This window comes from Tympanuchus pallidicinctus, unplaced genomic scaffold (assembly GCF_026119805.1).
Source record: "Tympanuchus pallidicinctus isolate F22 unplaced genomic scaffold, pur_lepc_1.0 scaffold67, whole genome shotgun sequence".
Taxonomy (NCBI): Eukaryota; Metazoa; Chordata; class Aves; order Galliformes; family Phasianidae; genus Tympanuchus; species Tympanuchus pallidicinctus.
In genome coordinates, this window is record NW_026294788.1 from 76,266 (window position 1) to 98,569 (window position 22,304).

The window sequence follows — 22,304 nt, forward strand, 5'->3', positions numbered from 1 at the left end:
TGTGCTCTCACCATTACAAGTGGTGGTTCCTGACCAGTGGCTGTTGAAGGATCGTGTTGGGGCCCAACAGAGATCCCAAGCAGCTGGTTTCTGCAGTTTGAAGGAGCAGTCTCCCCAGCTCATCTCCCATCCCACGGGAGGACCCACAGGCATCCTCACCCTGTGGATCCTTCTGGGCTGGAAGATGTTTTTCTGTAGTTTTTGAAGCGTTTCATTTGCTTTTGGCAACATCTTGCAGTAAGATTAGCTAATAATGACTGGAAAGCAGTGCTGTGAATACGGGAGGAACCGACTACATCCCTTCTAGGAGCAGATGCAGATATTAGCAGTGTCTGGCTGTTCTTTGCTGTAGTTCTTGTGTTGTTCTGTTTCAACCCAGCGCCTGAAGATAGTCAATGTGCAGAAAGTTACCTTGCTGTGACCTATCAGTGCAACAGCCGAGCTGAGTGACCCCGTAATCCCAGCCCTTCTCTCAGTAAGTTGCTGCACTGATTACCAGGGGAGCAGATAACAGGCAGATGGAGTCTGCCATCCCCCCTCAGGCAGAGCTGTGCTTCAGACACTGCAGAGAAGCAGCCAGGTAGGAAGAGTGTGGATGGAGATGCAGGGCACCCACTGGCTTCCAGCCCCTGCCTTGTGTCCTGAGCTGTTGTGTGACTTTCTGACAAAGGACGAGAAGGGCTGGAACTGCAGCAGTGCTGTGAGGCTGGAGTGTGCTGTAAGCCACGTGCAGGAGAGTCATTAGGTGTAGATGATGCTACAAGGAACTTACGGTAGAAATTTCAGAGTAATTAATTTGGTTACTTAACATCTCTTAATGTAACCTGATTAGCAAGTTTGCTGGGGGCTCCGTAACTGGTGACAGATCGGACCTCATAGCCTCTGAGGTGCCCAGAGATTCTCAAAGGAAACTTCAAGGTGTGAAGAGTCGTGGTTTATGTTCAGAATCTTCATCCACACCGTCTGTAAGTCTGACTTTTTTTTTCTGGTCACAAAGAAGCTTACTGGCAGAGCCAGGCTTCCTCTGAGTGTGGGAACCAGCTAATCTGCACATTGCAGCTGATCAGCCTCAGGTTTGTGAGTTGGTGTGACAGATAAGCACACGGGCAGCGTTTGGGCGTGTGAAATGGAGCTGAGTTTGTTTCCCTTTCCTCTTCTGCATTAAGGTGAAGGTTGACCTTCGCAGACGTTTCACGATGAATTCTAAGCGTGCCCTGCAAGGTGGCCCAGAGGTGCTGAGAGCAGCATGAGGGTGAATGGGGCAGTATGGGAGCACTTAGTGCTGGCACTGTGCTTCAGCACATCTCAAAAACACTCCAGTAAACCCTGGTGAGCTGTTGTGACCTTCTGGATGGTTGTTTCTGTAATGCTGAATGCCAGCACACGTGTGCAGACAACCTCTTTCCTTTGTAATCTGCCTCTTCTTCCTGCAGGATTCAGTAGAGATGCCTCAGCTTCTCGCTCTGCAGTGGGTGATGTGGTGGTGTGAGCGTTGGAGCATGGGCTGACTTGGTTCAGCAGGAAGAGCAGTTTGACTGTAAAGAGAACTTGATTCAGAAGCGTGATGTGAAGTTTATTTATAGCAGTAGGAAACAGCAAACTGATGCGTGTCTCCTCTTCTTGAGGGAGATCTGGTAATTCCTGCTAACTGCACTTCTGTTTTACTGGGGGAGAGGGGATTTGAACCTCTGTGAGACTCTGATTTCTGCAGGTTCGGATTTATGTAAGCTGGGATTTGAGCCTTTGAAGGTGAGCCCCTGGCGTTGGCCCAAATTGAGCTTCCTGAGCGAAGCTGCTGGAAGCGCTTTGTGTTGGTGGCTCATCTGCTGCACCAGTTGATCACCAGTGCTGGTGGTGCAGTTCTACTCTGGACCAGAGTCTTCTGCTTGGATAAAACCAGATAAGTAGATGAATGATAGCGGCATTGATCTTTGCCTCCTGCAGAATTCATTGTGGGAGGAATGAGACAGAAATGTGATCTCATCAACTTGTGGAAACCATTTTAGAGACCGTGATGGGAAGAGGGAGATGGGTCTTCTTCACAGGTCTCAGCTTGCAGGTCTGTGTAGTTTGGCTGATGGGTTTAACGGGAAAGAGGCTTAATTATTTCTTTAACTTATGTGTTTTCTAGTATGTGAGTGGTCAGTCTGCTTCCTTCCCCTGCTGTGTGCAGAAATCGATCTCGGCCAGCTTGGCAAGAGCAAGTTTTGGAAATTGCTTCTGAAAAGGAGCTGCTGCTTTATGGTGGCTGTGTGATAGAAGAGCAGAAGGGCTCCGAAACAAACAGGACACAAAACAACCTCAGGTGATTTCCACAAAACTGCCAAGATCTTTTGCTGCTCTCTTCCTTCTGGGGAGGAAGCTGCAGAAAGGAACGGGGTGACTGCAGGCAGGTGTGTTTTTGCTTTGACCTTTTCCAAGGCAATGCTGGGAGCCTGCACCTATCACAGCATACTTGCAAGAGTTCTTCAGCTTCACATATGGCAACAGGGAAGTGTTGTCCACTGAATCTGTCACAGCCAAACCAGCAAACAGCAGAACTTTTGCTCAGACCTTGTACTGTATAGCAGCTGGTAGTGCCATGTTTGTTCCCATTAGAAACAGCATTTCTGGAAGTTCTTCTGTTCTGTCTGGTAGTTCTCATTAAGCCTGAGTGCTGAGCTCTGCTGCTTGGGACGTTCTGGATAACCCATGGCAGTGGTCTATCAACCTGTGTGCTCTGAAACTGAGACACACTGAAAAAGACTTTTGTTAGAGCTTTGTTTTCCGACATGAAGCTGAGGCAGTGCCTTGGAGATGTGCTGTCTGCCCGGAGCTGCTGCAGTGTGGATGGATGCATGTCACCAGGTGTCTGTGTGCCTGTGCCCTGATGTGCACCAGCACTTGTTTTGTGCTCTCCTGCCTCTCGGAGGCGTTCTGTCTTCATTTATCCTCTGCTGAGGTACAGCACCAGCTCAGCCGTTCTGAACGCTCAGCTCTTGACTTCCTTCAGCTTTCTACAGGGCTTGCTCTGAGTGCTCTGACACTGGTGCTAACTCATTGATAAAACAGTGCTTTCTACCCAAAGGAAAGCTGATGATTTTTTTTTCTTTGCTAGGAGCCAAAATTGGAGCCTGAATCTCAGAGAGAGCAGGCAATTGACTGGAGGCAGTGACATTCATGTGGAGTCATCCGGGAACATCCTGGAGGCTTTCCATCCCTTGCTTCAGCAGTGTTTTCCATTTTACTGATTTCTTGCTTTCCCTGCTGCCAAACTGTTAAATATTAACAATTTGCCTGGAAAGCTGCAGCATTCAGAAGGTGAGGGAGCGGCTTGGCTGATTGTCTTTCCTGGTGACTGTGCAGGAAAGTACCTGTCTTTTCCTTGCTTTCCTGCTGTGGCAGGAGTGGCCAGAGCTGTTAAGCCTTGTGCTGTTCCAGCCATGCCAGACAGAGGACTGAAAGCCAAGAGAGAACATGAGTTTGCATGCTTTGGTAAGAGGCTCTTGATTAAATCTGTGGTCTCTGGGCAGCCGAGATAGATTGGGTGCTTATGTGAGAGCTGTCTTCATACTGACTGCAGATTATCCTCTCATCTTTGTTACCAGAACGTTACCATCATTCTTTGATACCAAGAATGCAGTCTGTGGTCGTTCAGCAGTGCAGAGAGCTCACTGTACCCTGGGGTTATGGTGCTCTTGTGGTGTCTTAGCAGCCTGCCAGTGCTGGGCTTTGAGTGCTGTGCAGGGGGACAGAGGGAGGGAGAGGTGGAAATGCCATCTCTGATCTGAGGCTGTTCCTTTGTGTGATCTGACAGCGCTGAGTGCTGCATCCCTCACACGACCCTGCAGCAGAACCCCAGCCTGGTCTTGAGCTGCATTTAGGCAATTCCTCTTCAGAATTTTCCAGCCATGCCCAGGATACTGAAAGTAGATTGAAAAGGTCTAAAGAGCAAATGCCTGATAATTCTGTCAAGATGTTTGTGCTGTAAATGCTTCCTGTTGCCAATAGTGAGCTGAGAATTATTGCTGTGCCCTTGGGTTTGAGGAACCCAGGGTGCACAAAATGGGAAGGCTGACGTTCTTTCAGTGCTAGCATTTGGTTCCCCATCTTCTCTCTGTTTTGTTCCAGGGCTCCTCAGGCCCACCTTCAGAATGCAAAGACTTTGCTGGGCTGAGGATGCCGTGAGTGGGAGCTGCCACACATCCTAATTGCTCTGGGAATTTCTTTTTTAGTTCAGTCACTCCCTGCTGCCACTCGGGTCTGGCAAGAAGCAATTTGTGTGCATCACAGCAGCCTCACTGAATGCCTTCTGCATGTTGGAAAAGATGCTTCATTTGCACGGTCAGAGCAGCCTAATGTGAACTTGAACTTCTTTCCTCCTCAGTATTTCAGTTTTTTTGGCTTGCCGCTGGGTGATTCATCCTTGCCGCTCTGTTGGCATCCTTTTTATAAACAAGTGGCTTAAATTAAGGTTTAGAAAATAGTTGTGTGAGACCATATTGGAGTCTGATAGCATTTCTCGATCCTGGGAACTGCTGTCTTAAGCCAAAGTCTTGCACAGACACCCTGTGTGTCATCTTAAAGGAAAATATCCCCTGAAGGCACGCACAGCCTTAGAAGTCAAGGTCCTGAAGAGAAGAACTTTGGTTTCCATGGCTTTCCACCCTCTCTGCTCTTTATTCTCTAACTTCAAAGCCCGAGGTGCTCAGGAGCTGGAAACCTGTATACTGTTATACTGTATACTGTATACCTGTATTCTGTTGTAGAGGCCTTGCAGTGCTTCGTTCTGCCTGTGCTAGCTTTTGTCACTGCTGGTAGGAGCTGTTAACTGTCCCAACAAAGCACTGGATGCAGAAGGTTTTAATTTATACTCTGGTATCTAATGTCCCCAGGCTGGTGTGCATGCTAAGCTGCAGTGTGTGCCCTGGGCCTTATCTTAAAAGCAGAGGAACATCTGTTTCCCTTTGCTTAACTTGATTCAGCTTGTTCCTTATGTCTATCCAGCATAGCATTTCCCTGCGCACAGAACCTCCTCTGCTGGCTGCACGTGTCATAGAGCCACAATGAGAATTGGAGATCTGTGCAGAGGGGCTGAGCAGCATTGGAAGGCAGTTCTGAAATGAGCTCTGCTGAAACTCCTCGCTCCTTTCCTCCTGCAGCAAAACAGCTGGACGTGCACGTGGCTGCAGGGGAAACTCAGGTACCCTCTGGGATCTGCACTGAGCCTGGGCAGGAGGAAGGGAGGAAGGCTGTGGGAGCAGCAGTGGTGCAGCCATTCACAGTGTTGCTGCAGGGATGCATTCATGCTGTTTGATCTCTGCTCAGTGTGGTGGTGCTCATAAACCAGCCCTCTCCTTGCCACCAGCCCTTGCGGTTCCCTGTCAGTCTTGTTAAAATGGGGGAATTAACCTACTCTTAAAAGAGGTATTAATTTTTAGAAGCACTGCAGTGCACAGAGCTGTAGTGATTTAAGAGAAATCAAAGTAGCAGTTATTAAATTATATGAAGGATTTGCTTCTGACTGGTATGAAGAATTTCCTGGAATAAGAAACAACCTGGAATTTCCTATTGCTGTCCTGTACTTACATCTACAGGGAATACAGATAGCAAAATCAATTAAAGACAATTAATGGCTCTGAGGCACTTGGAACATGCTGCTTTACAAGCCCACATCTTTATTTTTTGCACTGCAGGGGCAAGTTTTTGGCCTGACTTAATGACACCTTACAAACCCTTTTGGTGAGGTGCTGCACATCCAAGGCTTCATGGAGCACAGTGTGATTGCAGCAGCGCGTCCCACCTGGCTGCAGTCACTGCAGATCTCCTGCTTTGTGGCCACCTTCCCCATCACTGCCTGTGTGTGTGTGCCCACCTTGCTGGCTCAGGTGCCTCCTCCCCTCCAGCCTTGTTGGTTTTCATCTGTTTTGTTGGCTTCGAATGCTGTGTCCCCTCCTCGATAGGAGAGGAAGCATGGAAGCAACAGGACTGCCTGCTGAAGTTCTTGCAAGTGCTCTTCTCTGCTTCCTCCCCTTCATAAAGCTAGCAAAAGTGGGGAAAAGCACTGGTCTGAAATGTGGATTGCTCTTCAAAAAAAGAAAAAAAAAAAAAAAGCTGGTCATATAATTTAATAGCAAACCACTGGGAGATGTATTTAAATAGATGCTTTAATTCAAAGCAGAGTTGGGCTCAGTCAGTGTGATGGAGTTTCCCTGCCTGCAGTTCTGCTGGTGGTGACAGCCCTCCCTGGCAGTGCTGTGCTTCCATCCCAGGGGCTGTCAAACACCCCTCGCCTCTGCTGCTTGTCCCAGGCGTTGGTGCTCCAACCACAGCCATCACTGGGAGCATACAGGAACACAGGAACGCTCTTTTCTTTCCCCATCTCGTGTGGTTATTGTGAATCCCTGAATCACTGCAGCTCCCTGCCTGCGGGTGGTGCCTTCCAGCTGCACAAAATGGACCCCAACTCTTTGCCTGAGGACGATGAGCTGTCAGGTCTCCTCCTGCACAGCTGTATTGGTCTGTATCATTTGTGCTTCTGCAAAGTTCAGAGAGCGTGTGCTGGCAACCATCAGCACAGTCAGGCTGCTGTCCTGTAGATCCGTGATTCAAAGGCTGTGGATGAAGATTTACCTGTGAAGATCGCCTGCCAGAGCAGCTAATGGGGTTTTACATTTCAAGTTTTGGTGGAAGAGGAGACGAATCACTGCTGTGAACACTGGAGTTACTCTGCTTTCCTATCCCCATTTGTCAGCGCTCTGTTCGTGAATTAATTGTGGAGAACGGAAATGCTGTGGCAAACCTCCCTTAGGATGGGATCTTAAAATATCAGGTGGTGGTTTTCCAGTTGGTTGCCTTATCTTCTGTGATTATAGCACTGCGGTATTGCAAAATCAATTCAGCACTCCTGCTTTCTAAGGTGATGCCGTGTGTCTTCTTTCCTTTTGGTGTTCCAGCTTTCTTGCCTGTATTTTGCCCCATTTGTCAGCTAAGAGAAAAGGAAGAGGAAATAAAGCACCTGCTTTTTAAAGGCTGCGTAAATAGCCAGACCTTGGTAGTCTTAGGTAAGAGCTGCTGGTTTAATCAGTTGCCCAGCAGGCCGGTCAGCAGCAAGTCACTAATTAAAACATTTCAGAAATACATTTGGTCTCTTTACCTCAAATGTGTCATTAAAGCCCCTATCCCAACTCCAGGGCTGCTACTGGCTAATTAAAACCAATCACATTCAGATAAAAGCAGCTGTGGAAACCTGCTGCCTTTCTCCACCCGGAGCCAACTGCCCACAGAAACCAAAGGCTTCGCTTTCACTGCGGCTCCTGCAGTGTGCGCCCTGATGGCAGTGCTCTGAGTCCTGCTGCAGCACCAGAAACGTGGGCTCCTTGTGTGCAGGGGCTGCTTTTCTTTCCCTTTCTGCTTAATGCAAACCTGGAGCAGGTATTCTGCCGCTGGGCCCTGGGTTCCGTGCACACAAGGTGAGGTTGCAGCCCTTGGGTGCTTTTGCAGCCCTGGGATGCAGTGTGTCTTGCTGCTCTGGGGGCAGCACTTCCTCCTCCGATGGCACAAAGCACAGCCAACCCCCACCATGCTTCCCTGGGGCTCAGCTGTGCAGCCCTGTGCTGTCAGCTCAGAAGCTGTTCCCATCTCTTGCAGGGCTGCCAGAGGCTTCTCTACCACTGCCTGCTCCAAGTCTGTGGTACAGAGAAATGCCTCCCTTGTGGGATTTCCCAGCAGCTCTGGGCACGAGGCCCCAGCACCCCATGTCACAGCTCACTCAGGGCAGCCCAGGAGGCTGGAGCCACGCGGGCTGGGGCCACCTGTGCCAAAGCCAGGCAGAAAAGCTCTGCTTTTTCTTTAGTTCGTTGCTTTGTTTCGTTTTGCAGGGGCGTGCTCTGCCCAATTCACTCCTTTGCCCTCTGCCTGCTTTGGGACAGCCTCCCCTTAAGCATGTCACCATGGCTGAGTCCTTTTCAGATGCCCCTTCCTATGTCTTCTTAACTTCCTCACCAGAAACGCTGCTTTATTCTGTTATAAAAAATAAAGTTAACAGGGGAAGCCTTCAGAAAAAAAAGAAAAAGAAGCCCAGTGTTCCTGGATGCAGAAAAAGAACAATGAGTTAGAACAGCAAGGCTGCTCCTTTTAATGTTTAATTGCAATGCGTGGGGTGGGGCAGATCTTGGAGACAAAAGAAAGCGTGTGGCTCTTCAAAAGTAAGAAGAAAAGGAGTCCTGCTGGTTACCTTTTGGGTCTGGTTGCATCACCTGAGCCCCCCAGCACTGGGGGGGTGGTGGGCAGGAGCCCCAGCCCTGGGCCGGGTCCCCGCAGCCGTGCGGCGCAGCTTTGTTTACAGCCTATCTGTGGTTGAATTACACCACATACAGTAATTCTCCTCGCACTGCCAGTAATTTCACTGACTTACCAAGCAGGCATCATTTCCTGAAAGTCAGCCCTCGTACTTAGAGGAAGTAAGAGCACTCTCCTTCATGACTAAACACTATATGCAAATCTCGCTGGGCTCAGGACAGGCGCTCTGCATGGCTGTCCTTTTTTGCTCCATTTTCACTCCTTTCTTCTGCATGTCCAAAAAAAGCCTTGGTCAGCTCTCTGGCTGCTGTTGCTGTCATGAATGAAGATCTTTCTCCGGTATATATTGAGAAGTTCACCTTCCTGCCTGGTCTGCATCCTGCTCTGCTCTCAGCAAACTGAATGCTGCTTTAAAATGTCCCAAATGCAGTTCTGGCTGAAGTTCCCGTCTCTCTTCAAGGTAACGCTCGGTTTTTATATTCTTTTCTCTTCCTTGGAGTTGCTGTTGTTTGCGAGGGGGGAACTTCAGCCTTTCCTCTGGGCTCGGGTGCTCCTGTCTGTGCTGCAGAGGGGGGGCTTCAGGGCAGCAGGAAAGCAAAGTGCTGCAGGCAGTTCCCACTGCAGATGGCTTTGTGCAGCGCAGACCCTGCTGCCATCGCTGCGAGCGTGGTGAGCAAAGCAGGGAGGAAAAGGAGCTGTGCACAGAACTGATCTGTGTTTCTGGAGCTGTAATGGCTTTCAGGGGGGTTTGATTTTTAAACCAGAAACGCGAGGGAAGTGCTTGCAAAGCAGAGCACAGAACCCTTGAGACTGCAAGTTTATTGCTCTGTTTTTAGAAAGACTTCGGGTTTTGGCAGTGAAAAGATTTCCTTTGAGCGATCGATGGTTTGCATCGCAGCTGTGAGTTTCCTTATTCCATCTTACCTGAAACAGCCCCGGCGTTGTGACTGCTGGGAAAACACACCTCCCTCACCTGGCAGCACCTCAGTGTTCATGTATGCACATCTGCCTGTGCTTATGTGGGGCTTTTCTGAAGTCCCTATGGCGTGCTGTGCCAAAAGGATGTTTGTTTCCTCTGCGTCTGGATTGCGAGCAAACAAATCATTTCTATACCGACATCTCTTATTTTTAGGACACACTGCTGCTGGCTTTAGGCTTCACCTGCTCTTGCAGTATTTTTAACAAAGGCTTTGCTTTGGTCGAAGGAGCTGTGAGTGAGGAGAAAGAGGTCGATGTCTGCGTTGCTTTCTTACCCTGCTTTCCTCTGGTCTTTCTTGGGAGTTTGTTCTTGGCTTTTCACAGCCCTGGGGTGGGATGATGATGGAAATGTTGTGTGCCAGACTGGATCCCTTTGTGCTCAGTTTCAAAGTCCTGCATGTGAGTGCTATCATCGATTTATCAAACTGCTCACTGGAGCATCTTCTGATACAAACATCAGACGGTGATTTCAGTTCATCTGTCTCCCATGCTGGTACATTGATGTTGTTTGATCTCCAGTGTGAAAAAAGCTGCCAAGACCGATGCCCAGCAGCTGTACCTCTGCATTGGCCGCTCTTAAACCCTTACAGGACTCCCCATTGAGGGCTCACCCTGCTGTCAGGGAATCGTCCTTTCCCTGTTTATGATGTGCCCCCTTTTGCTCCATCCCTGACACGAGCAGTTCCTTCTGAACTGTTTCCACAAGTGCAGATGTCAGAGCCTCTGCCTCTGTCCCCCTCTAACTACTGTCAGATCCGATTTCCAACGAGAGCAGCACAAAGTTCTCACTGATCAATCTTAAACAGAGACAAAATAACTCCCTCAACATGCAGTAATCTGTCCTCTGTGGGCTCTTGGGTTCTCCCCATAACATCCTCCTCTGGTTTTTGGTGCTGGTGGCACTATCCCAATTGGTGCTGTTCCATCTGCTGTTGGATCAGAGCGTGTTTCTTCCTCTGCTTCAGGGCCCAGAGGTTTAGGTAACTCCTCCATACAAACTAGTGGAGTAACTAGTCAAAGCATGGCTGATAATGATGCACATTGTAGTTACCAGTACGGCTTTAAGTTAAACAATTACAGAGCATTCTGTGTTTACATGGTGCTGTTTTTCAGGGCTATGCTGTAAGCAGCACGCTGTGTCTGTGCTCTCTGGATAGCACAGCTAGGTAAGGCAGACCAGGGGACTTTGTGACTAATGCCTTGGAACGCTGTGAGAGGATGGACCAGCTCTTTCCAGAACTGATACTGTTGATTCTCCCTCTGATTTGAGGGCTGATCTCCTTATTTCAGGGTGCAGCAGCCGTGGGGCCCATGCTGGGCAGGCAGTGAGCTGGCTGGGCTTCTGCACACCTTTTCATGTTCCAGCTGGGCACCTTCCTCTTTTCAAGACCCTAAGAGGCAGCGAAGTTAATGGAAAAAAGTAAATCTCAGTGTCACAGTCTGAATCTTACACGATTTGCTCTGGGTGAGAGGCTGAAGGTTGCTTGGGAGGCAGCTGTGGCTTCAGAGCTGTCTTCTCCAGGGCCAAGCAGGACACGGGTGGCAAGATGGGGAAGGGCACGTCCTGTTGGTTGTAAGTGCTGCAAAAAGGCAACTTCTGATAGCAGTCGGGAGGGAGCCTGGCCCAGCTGTTGGCCAGGAGCCCATAGGAATAATACAGGCAGGCTCAGCTGTTCCTGGTTTTGTCAGGCGGGGCGAAGTGACTTTTAAAATTGTTGGCTGCCTTTCTGCTTTGTAGTAGGGAATTGGCCTTTAACTGGAAACGAGCAGTGATTTCTCCTCCTGTCTGATGCTGCGGCTCTCCTGGCAGCCGTGCTGCAGTATCATCACACTGATTTTGTTATCTGACGTAGCACAGAGCTTGAGCCAGCCGTGTGCTGGCAGTCCCAACCTCTGGGAAGAGCTGCGGGGCTGATGTGTGTTGGCTGAACATGGTGGGGTGGGAGGAAGGAGCTGTGGGTCTGTCTGTGTGTCGCTCTGGGGTGCAGCCACATCCCCAGCGAGGGACTTTGTGCTCTGATGTGGCTTCAAAGCGCATCGCTCTTCATTGAGCTGCAGACAAATCTTTCTGCCAGCTGAAGTAGTGTCTCATAGAGTCACTGAATCATAGAATCACACAGGTTGGAAGGGACCTTAAAGATCATCTAGTTCAACCCCCTGCCATGCAGGGTTACTATCCACTAGGTCAGGCTGCTCAGGATCCCAACCAGCTTGGCCTTGAGTGCCTCCAGAGACGGGGCATCCACAGCTTCTACAACCATCCAACCAACTCCTCATCCACCATATAGTCCACCCCTCAAATCCGTATCTCTGCACTTTAGAGATAAGGATGTGGTGGGGGACCGTGTCTGAGCCCTTGCCCAGGTCCAGGTAGATGACATCAGGTGCCCTTCCTTTGACCACTGATGCTGTCACTCCATCACAGAAAGCCACCAGATGCATCAGGCACGGCCTTCCCTTGCTGAAGCCTTGCTGCTTGGCTCAAATCACCTCCACATTTTGCACGTGCCTTAAGGCGTCCTCCAGGAGGATCTGTTCCATGATCTTCCCAGGCACAGAGGTGAGGCTCACTGGAGTTCCCTGGGTCCTCCTTCCTCCCTTTCTTGAATATGTTTCCCTTTTTCCAGTCACCAGGGCTTTGCCTGACAGCCACGAGCGTGGAGGAGAGCTGGGTTGGTGCAGTGAGGTCAGGAGAGGTGCAGTCATCTGCACCAGGGTTGCAAACAGGTTTTTGCCTATCAGTTCTTGTCATTTGGCATTTGAAAAATCAAACATGGAATTAATGATTGGGTGCTTTGTGATCTGGAGGCCACATGACTCAAACTGACATCATCACTGGGTCAGCACAGAATAAAACAAGTGTAAGCCGTCATGGTGCTAGCACCAGAAAATGGGCAAGGGCAGAGCCTGATCCTCATCACTGAAGCACGTTCACTTCTTGCCCAGGTCGAGGCATGTCCCAAGAAGAGTGGATTTGCTGCAGTTCATCTGGGTACAGATGCAGGTGTCCCCACTCCACGCAGCCTGCTTTGCACACATCAGTGGCTGTCATTTTATCCCAAGCCTCTGGCTGCTGCTGTGTTATGAGTTGCAATTAAACAGCTCTGTCATTATGGGCTCTGGCTGGTTCTCTGTTGGATGATTGGAACGCTTGAGTCTTTCGTGTGTCAAACTGAAACGTTTTCACCCCCCAGGGGCCATTCTAATCAAACCCAGAAGTGTCTGACGCCTTGGTGAATGCTCTGTATGTGCAGGTGTGCACAGTCTGGGTTTTGAACATTTACCAGCACTGCTGCCCAATCAGTGCTTCCTACTCCATCGAGAAACCACGATTTTAAACCAGCGGCTGAGAGCACGTCTTCATTGACAAGTGAATTTCTGAGTTTGTGGAGTGCAAAGCAACCGAGTGCCTGGTTAACAGCAAAAAATTAAAGCTTCCTGGCTGAGCAGATGTGAGAAGGGAGCTCTCTGCTCCTCTCCCTCCTCCTCTAACTGTGGTCGTTCCTTTCATTTCAGGACTCTTCATACCTCGATGAGCTCTCCAACAATAACTCTCTCTTCTCATCTCCTGCGGATTCCCTCTCTGACATCGTGGATGCAAAGGACTGCTTGCCTGCTGACAGCCTGAACCACGTGCCAACCATATGGGATGTAAACACGTCACAGCAGAACCAAACAGAGGTACGGGCGCTCTTCTCCCATCCTCCCCATCAGACACTGAATATCTCAGGCTTCATCCCATGGTGTTTGCCCCACGGAATTAGGAAACACAACTCCCTGCAGGGCTGAAGTTGCAGTGTGTTGATGTTGATGCCAGGAGGTGTATCCCTGAAACGCTCAGCATGAGCAGGGTGGCCTGCAGCAGGAGCTCAGGAGCACTGAAGAGACGGACTTGAGGAAAAACATGACGTAGATCATTAACTGTCCCCAGCAACATCCACCGTATGTTTATTTTCCATGGCGAATGTTTTACTAATGATGACTAAAACCCAAACTGTTTCAATTTAAGACTGATCGTTTGTGTTTGCTTTGTGAGTCCAAATCCCTGCAAGCTTTCACATCTCTGAGTTTTCCTGGGCACGTGATTTCTTGGCAGTCTGAGAGCAACATGCAGTCCTGTGCGTTTTCACCAGCTTTCTGCTGTCTGTTTTCCCTCATCTGCTCGCTCACTGTTGCACAACCTGACATCAATCCCTTCTAGCAGCCTCCAGCTGTGGTTGTTGGTGGAACTGATACCATGCACATCTGCTATCTCAGCTGTCATGGTGAATATCCAGCCTTGCAGCAGGTTCCTTTTGTGGATCGTTGTCTCTCAGAGATGGTAGGGGAAAAAAATGAAAGTGAATGCTCCAGAATGCAGTCTAACACACTTGTGCTTTAGTCACTGTTGCATTTTGAGATTCAGTTGTGTTTTTAGAGGCTGCATTTTGCTGTTAGTAATGTGTCAGACTCTGTATTTCCATGATGAAAGCTGCCTGTGTGTCAGAGCCTGGCAGTAAGAGACTTGGCAGCAGTTCTGCTCTGAACTGATCCCAGCGTGTCTCAGTGACTGGTTGAGTGCTGAAGAAGTGTGGGTTGGTGGTGAGGTTCTGGCCTGAGGTTTGGGAAATCAAAGCTCCTATCTGCCTTAGACTTTGTGAGGTCTTAGGTGAGCCATGACAAGGCAGATCTTCACATCAGATGCCTGAGCCCTTGCTGAACCTGATGAGATCTGATGACCTCTGTAGACCTTTGCAGCATCCTCTTGACCCTCAGGGTGCCTGCAGTTGGTGGCAGGCAGTAACCCTGCCTTCCTTCCCGTCATAAACGTGCTGAAGACCAACGGTGCATGGCTGTGCAGGCAGCCAACGTGTGGTCTGGTAGCTTTGAACCAGGTTGAACGTGGAGATGGTCAGGAGGAGGAGGGCTGAGCTGTTTGAACCAAGGAAATGGCCAGAGAGTCCCTGGTCCCATTGCGTGCTGCTCTCCACATCCTCCTTGAAGCCCTCCTGGTGCCCCTTGCTGTCCTTCAGAGCACTGGCATCCAGTTAAGGCCAATTCACTCCTTTGAATTCCATTTATAAATCGACTTCCTTTTGAAAAGAACCTCTGGCTATTTTAAACACTGTGTTATCTGTGTTCTCTGCATACAGAGGTGGTGGTTTGTGTTTTGGTTTTGGCCTGTTTTTGCTAAGCCTGATATTTCCTGACAAGATGTAATTGAAGTGCAGCCCAGTCGGAAGATTTCAGTTTCATTTTTCCATGGGAGGTGTTAACTTGCAGGATGCTGGATAAATGTTTTCTTGGATTGACTGATGATGGGCAGCTGATTTATTGCCTTTTTTTAATACTCTTTTGGTTTGGTTGGAGGTGAGCTGAGCAAATGGTTGCAAAATCCTGAGTCAGTGCTTAAGTGAGAGGCTCCTTTCTGTAACACTCGGTGCAAGACTGGGGCTTGGTTGACATCTTGCACCAATGTATACAAGCTGTTTAAACTATCCTTCCCTATCTGTCCTTACATCATCCTGCCACCATAACATTCCATGAAATTGCAGGGATTTTGGCTTTTGCATACCCAGAGTTAAGCTGCAGTGCAGAACTGAGCATCGGCCGGGCTACACAGTTCAAACTTGGGTGGATGTGGCCCAGTGCATTGGGATGCAGTGCACCTGATCAGCTGTAGCTGTGTGGTCAGCTCTCTGCCCAGGGACAAGGAGCAGCCCTGCACTCTGCTGTCAGCGTGGCAGTTTGTTTCCTGAGACAGCATTTCAGTCCCAGATTTGTGCTGAGCAGGAGGAGCAGCCCCCAAAGAGCTCTGGTGACGGGGGCATCTCCATGGCAAATGGGAAGCATCCCAGAAAGTGAGAGCCCCAAAGAGCTCTGTGTAGGTCCAGGTTGCTCTCTTTCAAAAACCAAACCTCTGTGTGCCATGCAGGGAGAGCTGCTGCCATAAGGAAGAGACGTGTCCATGTGTTGGCTTTGTGCATCGTTTCTGAAGCGGGCATGGAGGGAAGAGCTGCTCCATACTTAAATATTTGCAGGGGTTAGCATGCAAAATGCATACAAAACTTGCTTAGTTTACAATGAAGTTGTGAAATACCTTTAAAAATAGTTTGTGTCATCCATTGTGCTTTCTTACGAGAACTCGGAGCCCTTTGTAAGAGTGAGGAAGCGAAGAGCTCCTGAGAGATCACTGCTGGAACTTTGGTGACGTGCTGCTGCCTTTTTCCTCCATTGAATTCATTCAAAGCACTTCCAAAAAGGGAATCCCCCCCTCCCAGCTCAGAGGAGGTCGTAGTTACGCTGAAGGAGGTTGGCTGGTCAGCCAGATGTGACTGCTGCTTCCCCACAGAAGTCACTGCAAGATCAGGCATAAAGGGTGAATGCAAAGAGGGAAGAAGTGGAGTAAGATCCAAATCTCTGTGCAGTTGTCGGTGGCTTTGCTGAACGCATGCATGATGTGTGTGCCTCTTAATGCTTTTAGAGAAAGGAGATCAAAACAGAGAGGAGAGCAAGAGTAGAGAAAGGAAGTGTCTGAGCTCAGCCTGGAGCAGGATGTGCCGCCCAGCAGAGCTCCTGGTCCCACCTGGCTTGGTGCTCACAGCTCACTCTCAGCTCTGGGGTTTGTCCTCGGTGCTCTGAAGCACTGGGGGTTCTGTCCCTTCCCTTGTGATAGCCGAGGTGAAAAGCTGCGTGCCAAGGCTGCGCTGCTGCATTTGGATGCTAGGGATTTAAGTGTTGAAGATAAGACAGTGCAAAAGCAGAGCTCCATTCCCTTCCCACAGAGCTGTGTGCCCCTGCACTGCAGCGGGATCAGAGCTTTTTTCTTGCCTAAGAAGCAGCTTTTGTACTGAGCTCAGATTTGTAGGTGGAGATGTTTCACCTGCTCTCCAGATTTGTTGGCACTGAAAATAGCTCTTCCGTCCAGCTTCCTTCTGGTAATTCTGACTCAGGCTTCCAGTAATGGAGGGTGGTTTTTTCTTTCTTTTTTTTTTTTTTTCTCTTTCTTTTTAATGTAGGGGGAAAAAAAAAAAAAAAAAGGAAAAAAAAAGGGAAATAATAAGAGTGTTTATGCTGAAGAACTTCCATATTTCACTTCTGCCTGTGGAGCAGGGTCTCTGAGCTGGCACTCCCAACAGCCTATAGACTTGAAGCAGTGCCACTGCTGGAGCTGCCGATTGCTTTGGATGCCACGAGCTGCTGCCTTGACCTTGCTCACTGTCGGGAAATTCCAGTGGGATTTTGTTTGTCAGGGCAGACAAAGGCTCTCCTCAGTTGTGCCTCCCAGCTCCCAGGGCACGGCACGGGCCAGGCAGGCTGGAGCAGCCATTGCCTGGTGCAGCAGCTGGCACCCAGCACCACCAGGGCCTGGCAGATCTCTGGGTGCTCTGGGCTCCTGGGCTTGGCTGCTGGCAGTGCTGGTGTCCATGGGTGGCCCTGAGGTAAAGGCATGCAGGCACTGGCTGTCTGGGCAGCCGATAGCAGTCCTGAACCACAGACAGGTATTAGTCAGTGCTGAGCCATGTTTGCATTCTGGTGCAATTATTTAATTTCCTTGAATGGTGTTTTAAATGCTGAAAGCGAGATTGCAAGATCATTTAGTAAAGGCATGCCTGAAGGGAACTTTGTGAGAGCATCGTAAAAGGTCGCAGTCTGTAATGCTCAGTCCTTTCCCGGGGATGGCTTTGCTTGCAGCTTTCCTAGTTCTCCCACTTGGGTCTCTTCTCCTGTACCAGGCTTTCTGCTTCTCAGAGCTGTGCCTTTCTCTCTTCTACCAGCAAGCCCAACCCTGAGCTCTCGCTTAGACTCAATAATTCAGAATAAAACCTGTGAACTGTCAGCGAGAATCTGCGCAGCTCCTGCTATCCAGGCAAAACAGAGTGTTTGGGGATGACCTGTGTTAACATTGTGTGGTTATTGCTTGGCAGAAGGACTCCTGCCCTGCAGTTGTGTTTATGCTGTGATAGGACACGTGTCCCTGCAGCTTCCATCATACGTGGGGATGCACACACTTGTTGCAGGAATGCATTTCCCCGGGTCAGTTATTCCCTGTGTTTGTGTTGAGGAAGGCATGTATGGCATTGGCAGGATTTATTAGTTTTCAGAATGACTCCCCAGGGCTTGACGTGGAGGAGCAGAAAGTATTAAAGCCCGCTGACGCCATCAGAGCATAAGGTCTGAGTACAAAGCACAAACGCCTTCACAGTCGTGTTTCCATCCTTTAATTTGCTGGAGCTGAGGTTGGAGGGCGGAGGATTACAGCTGCTTTCTGACCTGCCTCCTTTCTGTTGCAGCTGTTCTCAGCCAGCAGATCATTCAGTGGCTTAAACAGTTCGGACGACCGCATTGCTGCTGTCCCCAACACCCCCCTCCTCATAAGCTACCAGGTGAGAATGACATCTGCTCCAGCAGAGCCCAGCGTGAGGCTCTCAGCTTCATAACGTCACAACGCAGAGAGGAACAATTTCAGCTGTTGTCCCCTCAGAGGGAATGAGGCAAGAAAGTCAGCCAGGTCACCACGTGCATTTCAGGTCACTGCCCTTTCCCAGAAGTGTCTTAGATTTCCTGTGGTGGAACCTTGCTCTGCTAGAGAATTCTCCATGCTTTCCTTGCAGCTAAATCAGCACAGTCAGTAGAGGCTGTTCTTCCAGGAATCGCGTGACTTTGCTTTATACTGCTGAGTTCCTGCTGAGTTGAGAGCTTGTCTGGGTCCTTCTTCAGGGTCAGATTAGAGCGCAGTTAGGCACAATTGATTGTAGCCCACAGCTTGCCTGAAATTCCCTAGTTCATGATGGACTGCGTGTTGAAAGTAGATCGTAAAGCACTTGCTGGGCCCCTGGGATGGTCTCTCACAGGGTGGTTTTCCTTGTGTTGCTGTAGTCTGTAAATGAGATTAATTGGGTTGGGTTGGAATAAATAATAGTTGTCTGGTGCCACGTCCATACTACAGTGAGAATGTTAACATTCGATCGATGCTGTGTTTCTTTTCAGTCTCAAGTTCCTGCAGAAGAGGAGGATGAAGGTGATGAGGAAGAAACAGAAGAGTTGGGGCAAACAGAAACCTATGCAGAATATGTACCTTCAAAGTGTGAGTGTCCTGCTATCACGTGTGTACGAGAAATGCTCTTGACTGCACTGTGGACCAACCAAGCTCACTGCTCCCTTACCTTTGTGCAGGCAGGATGTGGTGTTTGCCAAGTTTGTGACTTTGTAGGATAACTCTACTGATCCTTTGTTGGCGCTACACTGATTTCACAGGACACTTTTGTTGTCTGCTTTTAGGGGAAGCTTGGCTTGTTTTTGGCAGTCTGAAATGTCAGTGAAATGAAAGAGAGTGAAGAGCAGGCACTGAGCTTGTCTCTTGTGTAGTCTGAGGCTACGGAGCAGATGAGGAGGTCTGCAGTCCTTCGTGAGGTGCTCCATGGGGATGGAGAAGTTACGTTCTGTCTCTTATGTGTTTGTGTGTGTCATTTAGCCAAGATTGGGAAGCACCACCCTGACCTCGTGGTTGAAACGAGCACCCTGTCCAGCGTTCCCCCACCCAACATCACCTACAGCCTTTCTCTGCCAAGCTCCATTGCTGACAAAGGGTCACTCTCTGCACTACAGCTGGAAGCAATCATTTATGCCTGCCAGGTACGTGACTCCACAGGAGGAGTTGCAGGAGGGTGTGCTTAAAGTTTCTGGGGCCTGGGGGCTTTTTCTACAAACTGCCTTGTGAGCTCAACCACGGTACTCTGCCATTCCTGGCGTTGCTTATCTGAGCAGGAAATGCATATCTATGAGATACATGAAGGGGTTAAGTGGGGCTCTTAAAAGATCACATGAAAACAGTTTGATTTCCAATTCTGCTCTCGATTTTGCAGCAACATGAAGTTTTATTGCCCAATGGGCAGCGAGCTGGCTTCCTCATTGGGGACGGTGCCGGAGTTGGAAAGGGCAGGACAGTTGCAGGCATCATCTTTGAAAATTATCTTAAAGGGAGGAAAAAAGCTCTTTGGTAAGTTGGGGATTTTTTCCCCTCTTTTCCCGTAAGACCTCGGAGTTGGTGTGAATCTGGGAGTAAGGAATTCCTTAATGCTGATGTTGGCTTGCTAGTTGACTCATGTTGTGGCCTTGGGTAAAGTCTTTTCCACCTCTTTGTGCCTGTTTGCTCTCTGTGAAATGGGAATATTTCCCCTGCAGCGGTGATGGAGAATGAATCACTATGAAACAGCAAATTGTACTCCTCAAGAGTGCAGTGTGAAGCCTCTTCCTACTCTTCTGAAGTCGGTGGAGGGATATTCGTGGACTTCCCAGCTGCAGACTCGAGCCCCTAGACTATGGGGCTTTACTGCAGAATAGACTGAACTTGTCATAAGTGCCAGACCAGAGTCTGCTGTAGGATCTTACGTTGAGGTGTGTGGGCAGTGGGAAATGTGGCAGTTTTATACACCTACAATTGCTTTAGTCAGAGCTGTTAATCACTGTGCGTGCCCCGACTCTCCTTAGCAGATAACCAGGCCCACGTCTTGCTTTGCAGGTTCAGCGTCTCCAATGATCTCAAGTACGATGCTGAGAGAGACCTGAAGGACATTGAAGCCTCCCACATTCCTGTGCATGCTTTGAATAAGGTAGAGGAGAGAAGCAATGCTGTTCTAGAAAATCAGCCTACGGTAGCAGTTAGATGGATCTGCTGCAGAGTGCAGAGCAGCACAGGCAATAGCAGACAGCGAGCTGCTTGCTGTTTCCTTCTCTCAGCATGTTCTTCCCACTCTGGACTCTTTTCTATTTTTATACACTCTCCAGAGCTGCTCTGTGAGTACAGAGCTGTTTCCTGCAGGGAGCACAATATGTCTCCATCCAAGTGCAAAGTTCTGCAGGGCTCAACTGCTCTTCCCCATTTCTGAAGAGTCCTACTGAGGGAGCAGCCCCCGTCGGAGGTGGCTGTGCTGTGCCCACATGCTACTTTTTACCAGCTCTGGTTTCAGGCACCCTGTTTTCACAACATGCAAATAAAGGGAGAGCACACAAACGGGCAGATCAGTGCCTGCCAGCAGACTGCAGCACACTGCTGTGCATACAGGCATTTCCTCTGAGCTGGGTGAAGCAGAGACTTTTCAAACTTCCTTCCAGTCATCAGGGGTGAGGATGAATTATCTTTCAAAAGAAATGACCGGCAGCTGCGTAGTGTTTGGTTGCTCATGGAGCTCTGCTCAGCCTGTCTTTCAGTCTCCTGTCCAGGCCTGTGTTTGCCACGCTGCTGGCCAGCCTGCTGAAGCACTCTCCTCTGGTTTTAAACAGCACTGAACAACCAGCTCTTACAAAGTCAATGGAAACCACATGTGTTTGACACCTCTGAATGCAGTCCACGAGGAGACTGAAAGAGACATTTGTATTCAGATGGAAAGGCTTTAAATACGACGCTCTTCACATCAGGACCCCGTTTTGTTTTGTTTTCCCTTATACGTTTTATTTTGTTATAGGTAGGATCCATGGCAGTGAGGCAGTGATCTCACTTGGCCAAAGAGAAAATTATTTTCTGGAAGTAATTAAAATAGATAGGAGGGATTCAAAATAATTAAACATTCCAAACTGTTGCTTAAAAAAGGAAGCAAATTCAGTTGGCCAGAAAATTGAAGGCCTGGTGTGGTCTCCACATTTCTCTACATGCATCCAGATGTGCTGACACATTGGCAAAGGAACCTAGCCAGGCATTTAAGACCCCTGTCATCACCGTATGTCAGTGCCAAGGAGAAGTGCTAAAGATGTCAGCTGCTAGTGGTCTTTTGTCTGCTCTACTCTCACACTGGGTTTTGTTCTTGAAGGCAGGAGCATGGGCCCTCTGCAGCCACAGCAGAATCTGAAGCAGGGGCTGTGGGCTTAGAATGGGTGCAGTGCACTTGGACAGTTGTCATGAGCCCCTCTGCTCTTTGTCTTCCTCTTTCTGCAGATTAGATATGGAGACACAGCTACCTCAGAAGGAGTCCTCTTTGCCACTTACTCTGCTCTCATTGGTGAGAGCCAGGCAGGCGGGCAGCATAGGACGCGCTTAAAACAAATTTTGGATTGGTGCAGGGAAAACTTTGATGGAGTTGTATCCTTTAAAAAAAAAAATAGAGAAAAGGGGAGGGTTGGAACTGTGCTTCACCAGCCTGGGGCCAGCTGAGGTCACCAGGAGCAACTGTGTGGGACAGCCTTGTGCCCAGCGTCCATATTTATGAACATATGTCCTCCCCGTGCCCTTCTGTCCTCCTCCACAGTGCAGTGGGATTGAAGGAGGTTGGGAGCACAGCTGGGATTGACCTTTTCAGCTAGGACTGGCTGTTCAGGAAGCTGGAGGAGTCTGGGTTGTATTTTCTGCCATCCTCGTAATGAAAAGATGTCCTTTCTCCTTAACTGACATTCACTTTCAGATTGTATTTGATGAATGCCACAAAGCCAAAAATGCCAGCTCTACTAAAATGGGCAAAGCAGTGTTGGACCTTCAGAACAAACTGCCTCAAGCGAGGGTTGTTTACGCCAGTGCCACAGGTGAGCTTCTATCAGCACGGAGGGACACCGTGTGAACACATGCCTTGGAAAGGCCCCTGGGTCTGGTGAGACGTGATGGCAAGCGAGCCTCCTTCTAGGCATTCACTTTGCTGGAATCAATGCCATTTGCAACTGCTGTGGTTTTGCTGACAGTGGATTCTGTTCAAACAGGTGCCTCTGAGCCAAAAAACATGATCTATATGAGCCGCCTGGGAATCTGGGGGGAGGGCACCCCGTTCCATGCATTTGATGAGTTCCTGCATGCAATTGAGAAGAGGTAAGTCACGTCCAGCACCCCTCTTTATCTGGCTTAACTTTTGTGGCAGTCTTTGTTTGTCCCTGAAAGGGAAGTGCTGGCCAATCGATACCTTCTTGGGAATTCCTGTTTGCTCATGAAAACAAGAAGAGTCCAAGCAATCCCAGCAGTCTCATGGCTGAGCACTCTGTACCTGCACAGTGCCAGCCTTTAAAGAGTGGAAGAGAGACAGGGCATGCTTAGAGAAAGGCAGAGACCATGGGGGTCTACAACCTGGACACTGTCCTCTCAGTTTCTA

The 22,304-nt window shown here is 49.2% G+C and overlaps 1 protein-coding gene and 1 long non-coding RNA gene across 8 annotated transcripts in view; one reads left to right on the top strand and one right to left on the bottom strand.

Moving 5' to 3' along the window:
* Nucleotides 1–22,304, top strand: part of SBNO2 (strawberry notch homolog 2) — a 51,955-nt gene that overhangs the window by 15,972 nt on the left and 13,679 nt on the right. For 3 of the 7 annotated variants that reach the window (XM_052665414.1, XM_052665415.1, XM_052665417.1), the window contains exons 5-13: nt 12,775–12,939; nt 17,532–17,624; nt 18,229–18,325; nt 18,713–18,873; nt 19,104–19,237; nt 19,760–19,850; nt 21,170–21,313; nt 21,633–21,750; nt 21,922–22,027. In XM_052665414.1, the coding sequence (XP_052521374.1) occupies nt 12,775–12,939; nt 17,532–17,624; nt 18,229–18,325; nt 18,713–18,873; nt 19,104–19,237; nt 19,760–19,850; nt 21,170–21,313; nt 21,633–21,750; nt 21,922–22,027 (1,109 nt within the window). Of the gene's footprint in view, nt 1–847; nt 1,253–3,312; nt 3,475–8,420; nt 8,741–12,774; nt 12,940–17,531; nt 17,625–18,228; nt 18,326–18,712; nt 18,874–19,103; nt 19,238–19,759; nt 19,851–21,169; nt 21,314–21,632; nt 21,751–21,921; nt 22,028–22,304 lie in introns of those variants that run through there. The other 4 variants (XM_052665421.1, XM_052665420.1, XM_052665419.1 and 1 more) reach the window with 4 other exon arrangements.
* Nucleotides 6,129–8,374, bottom strand: LOC128072039 (uncharacterized). The gene is made up of 2 exons (XR_008202063.1): nt 7,931–8,374; nt 6,129–6,967 (listed from the first exon to the last, which is right to left on the bottom strand). It is a non-coding gene; the product is annotated as an uncharacterized LOC128072039 (long non-coding RNA).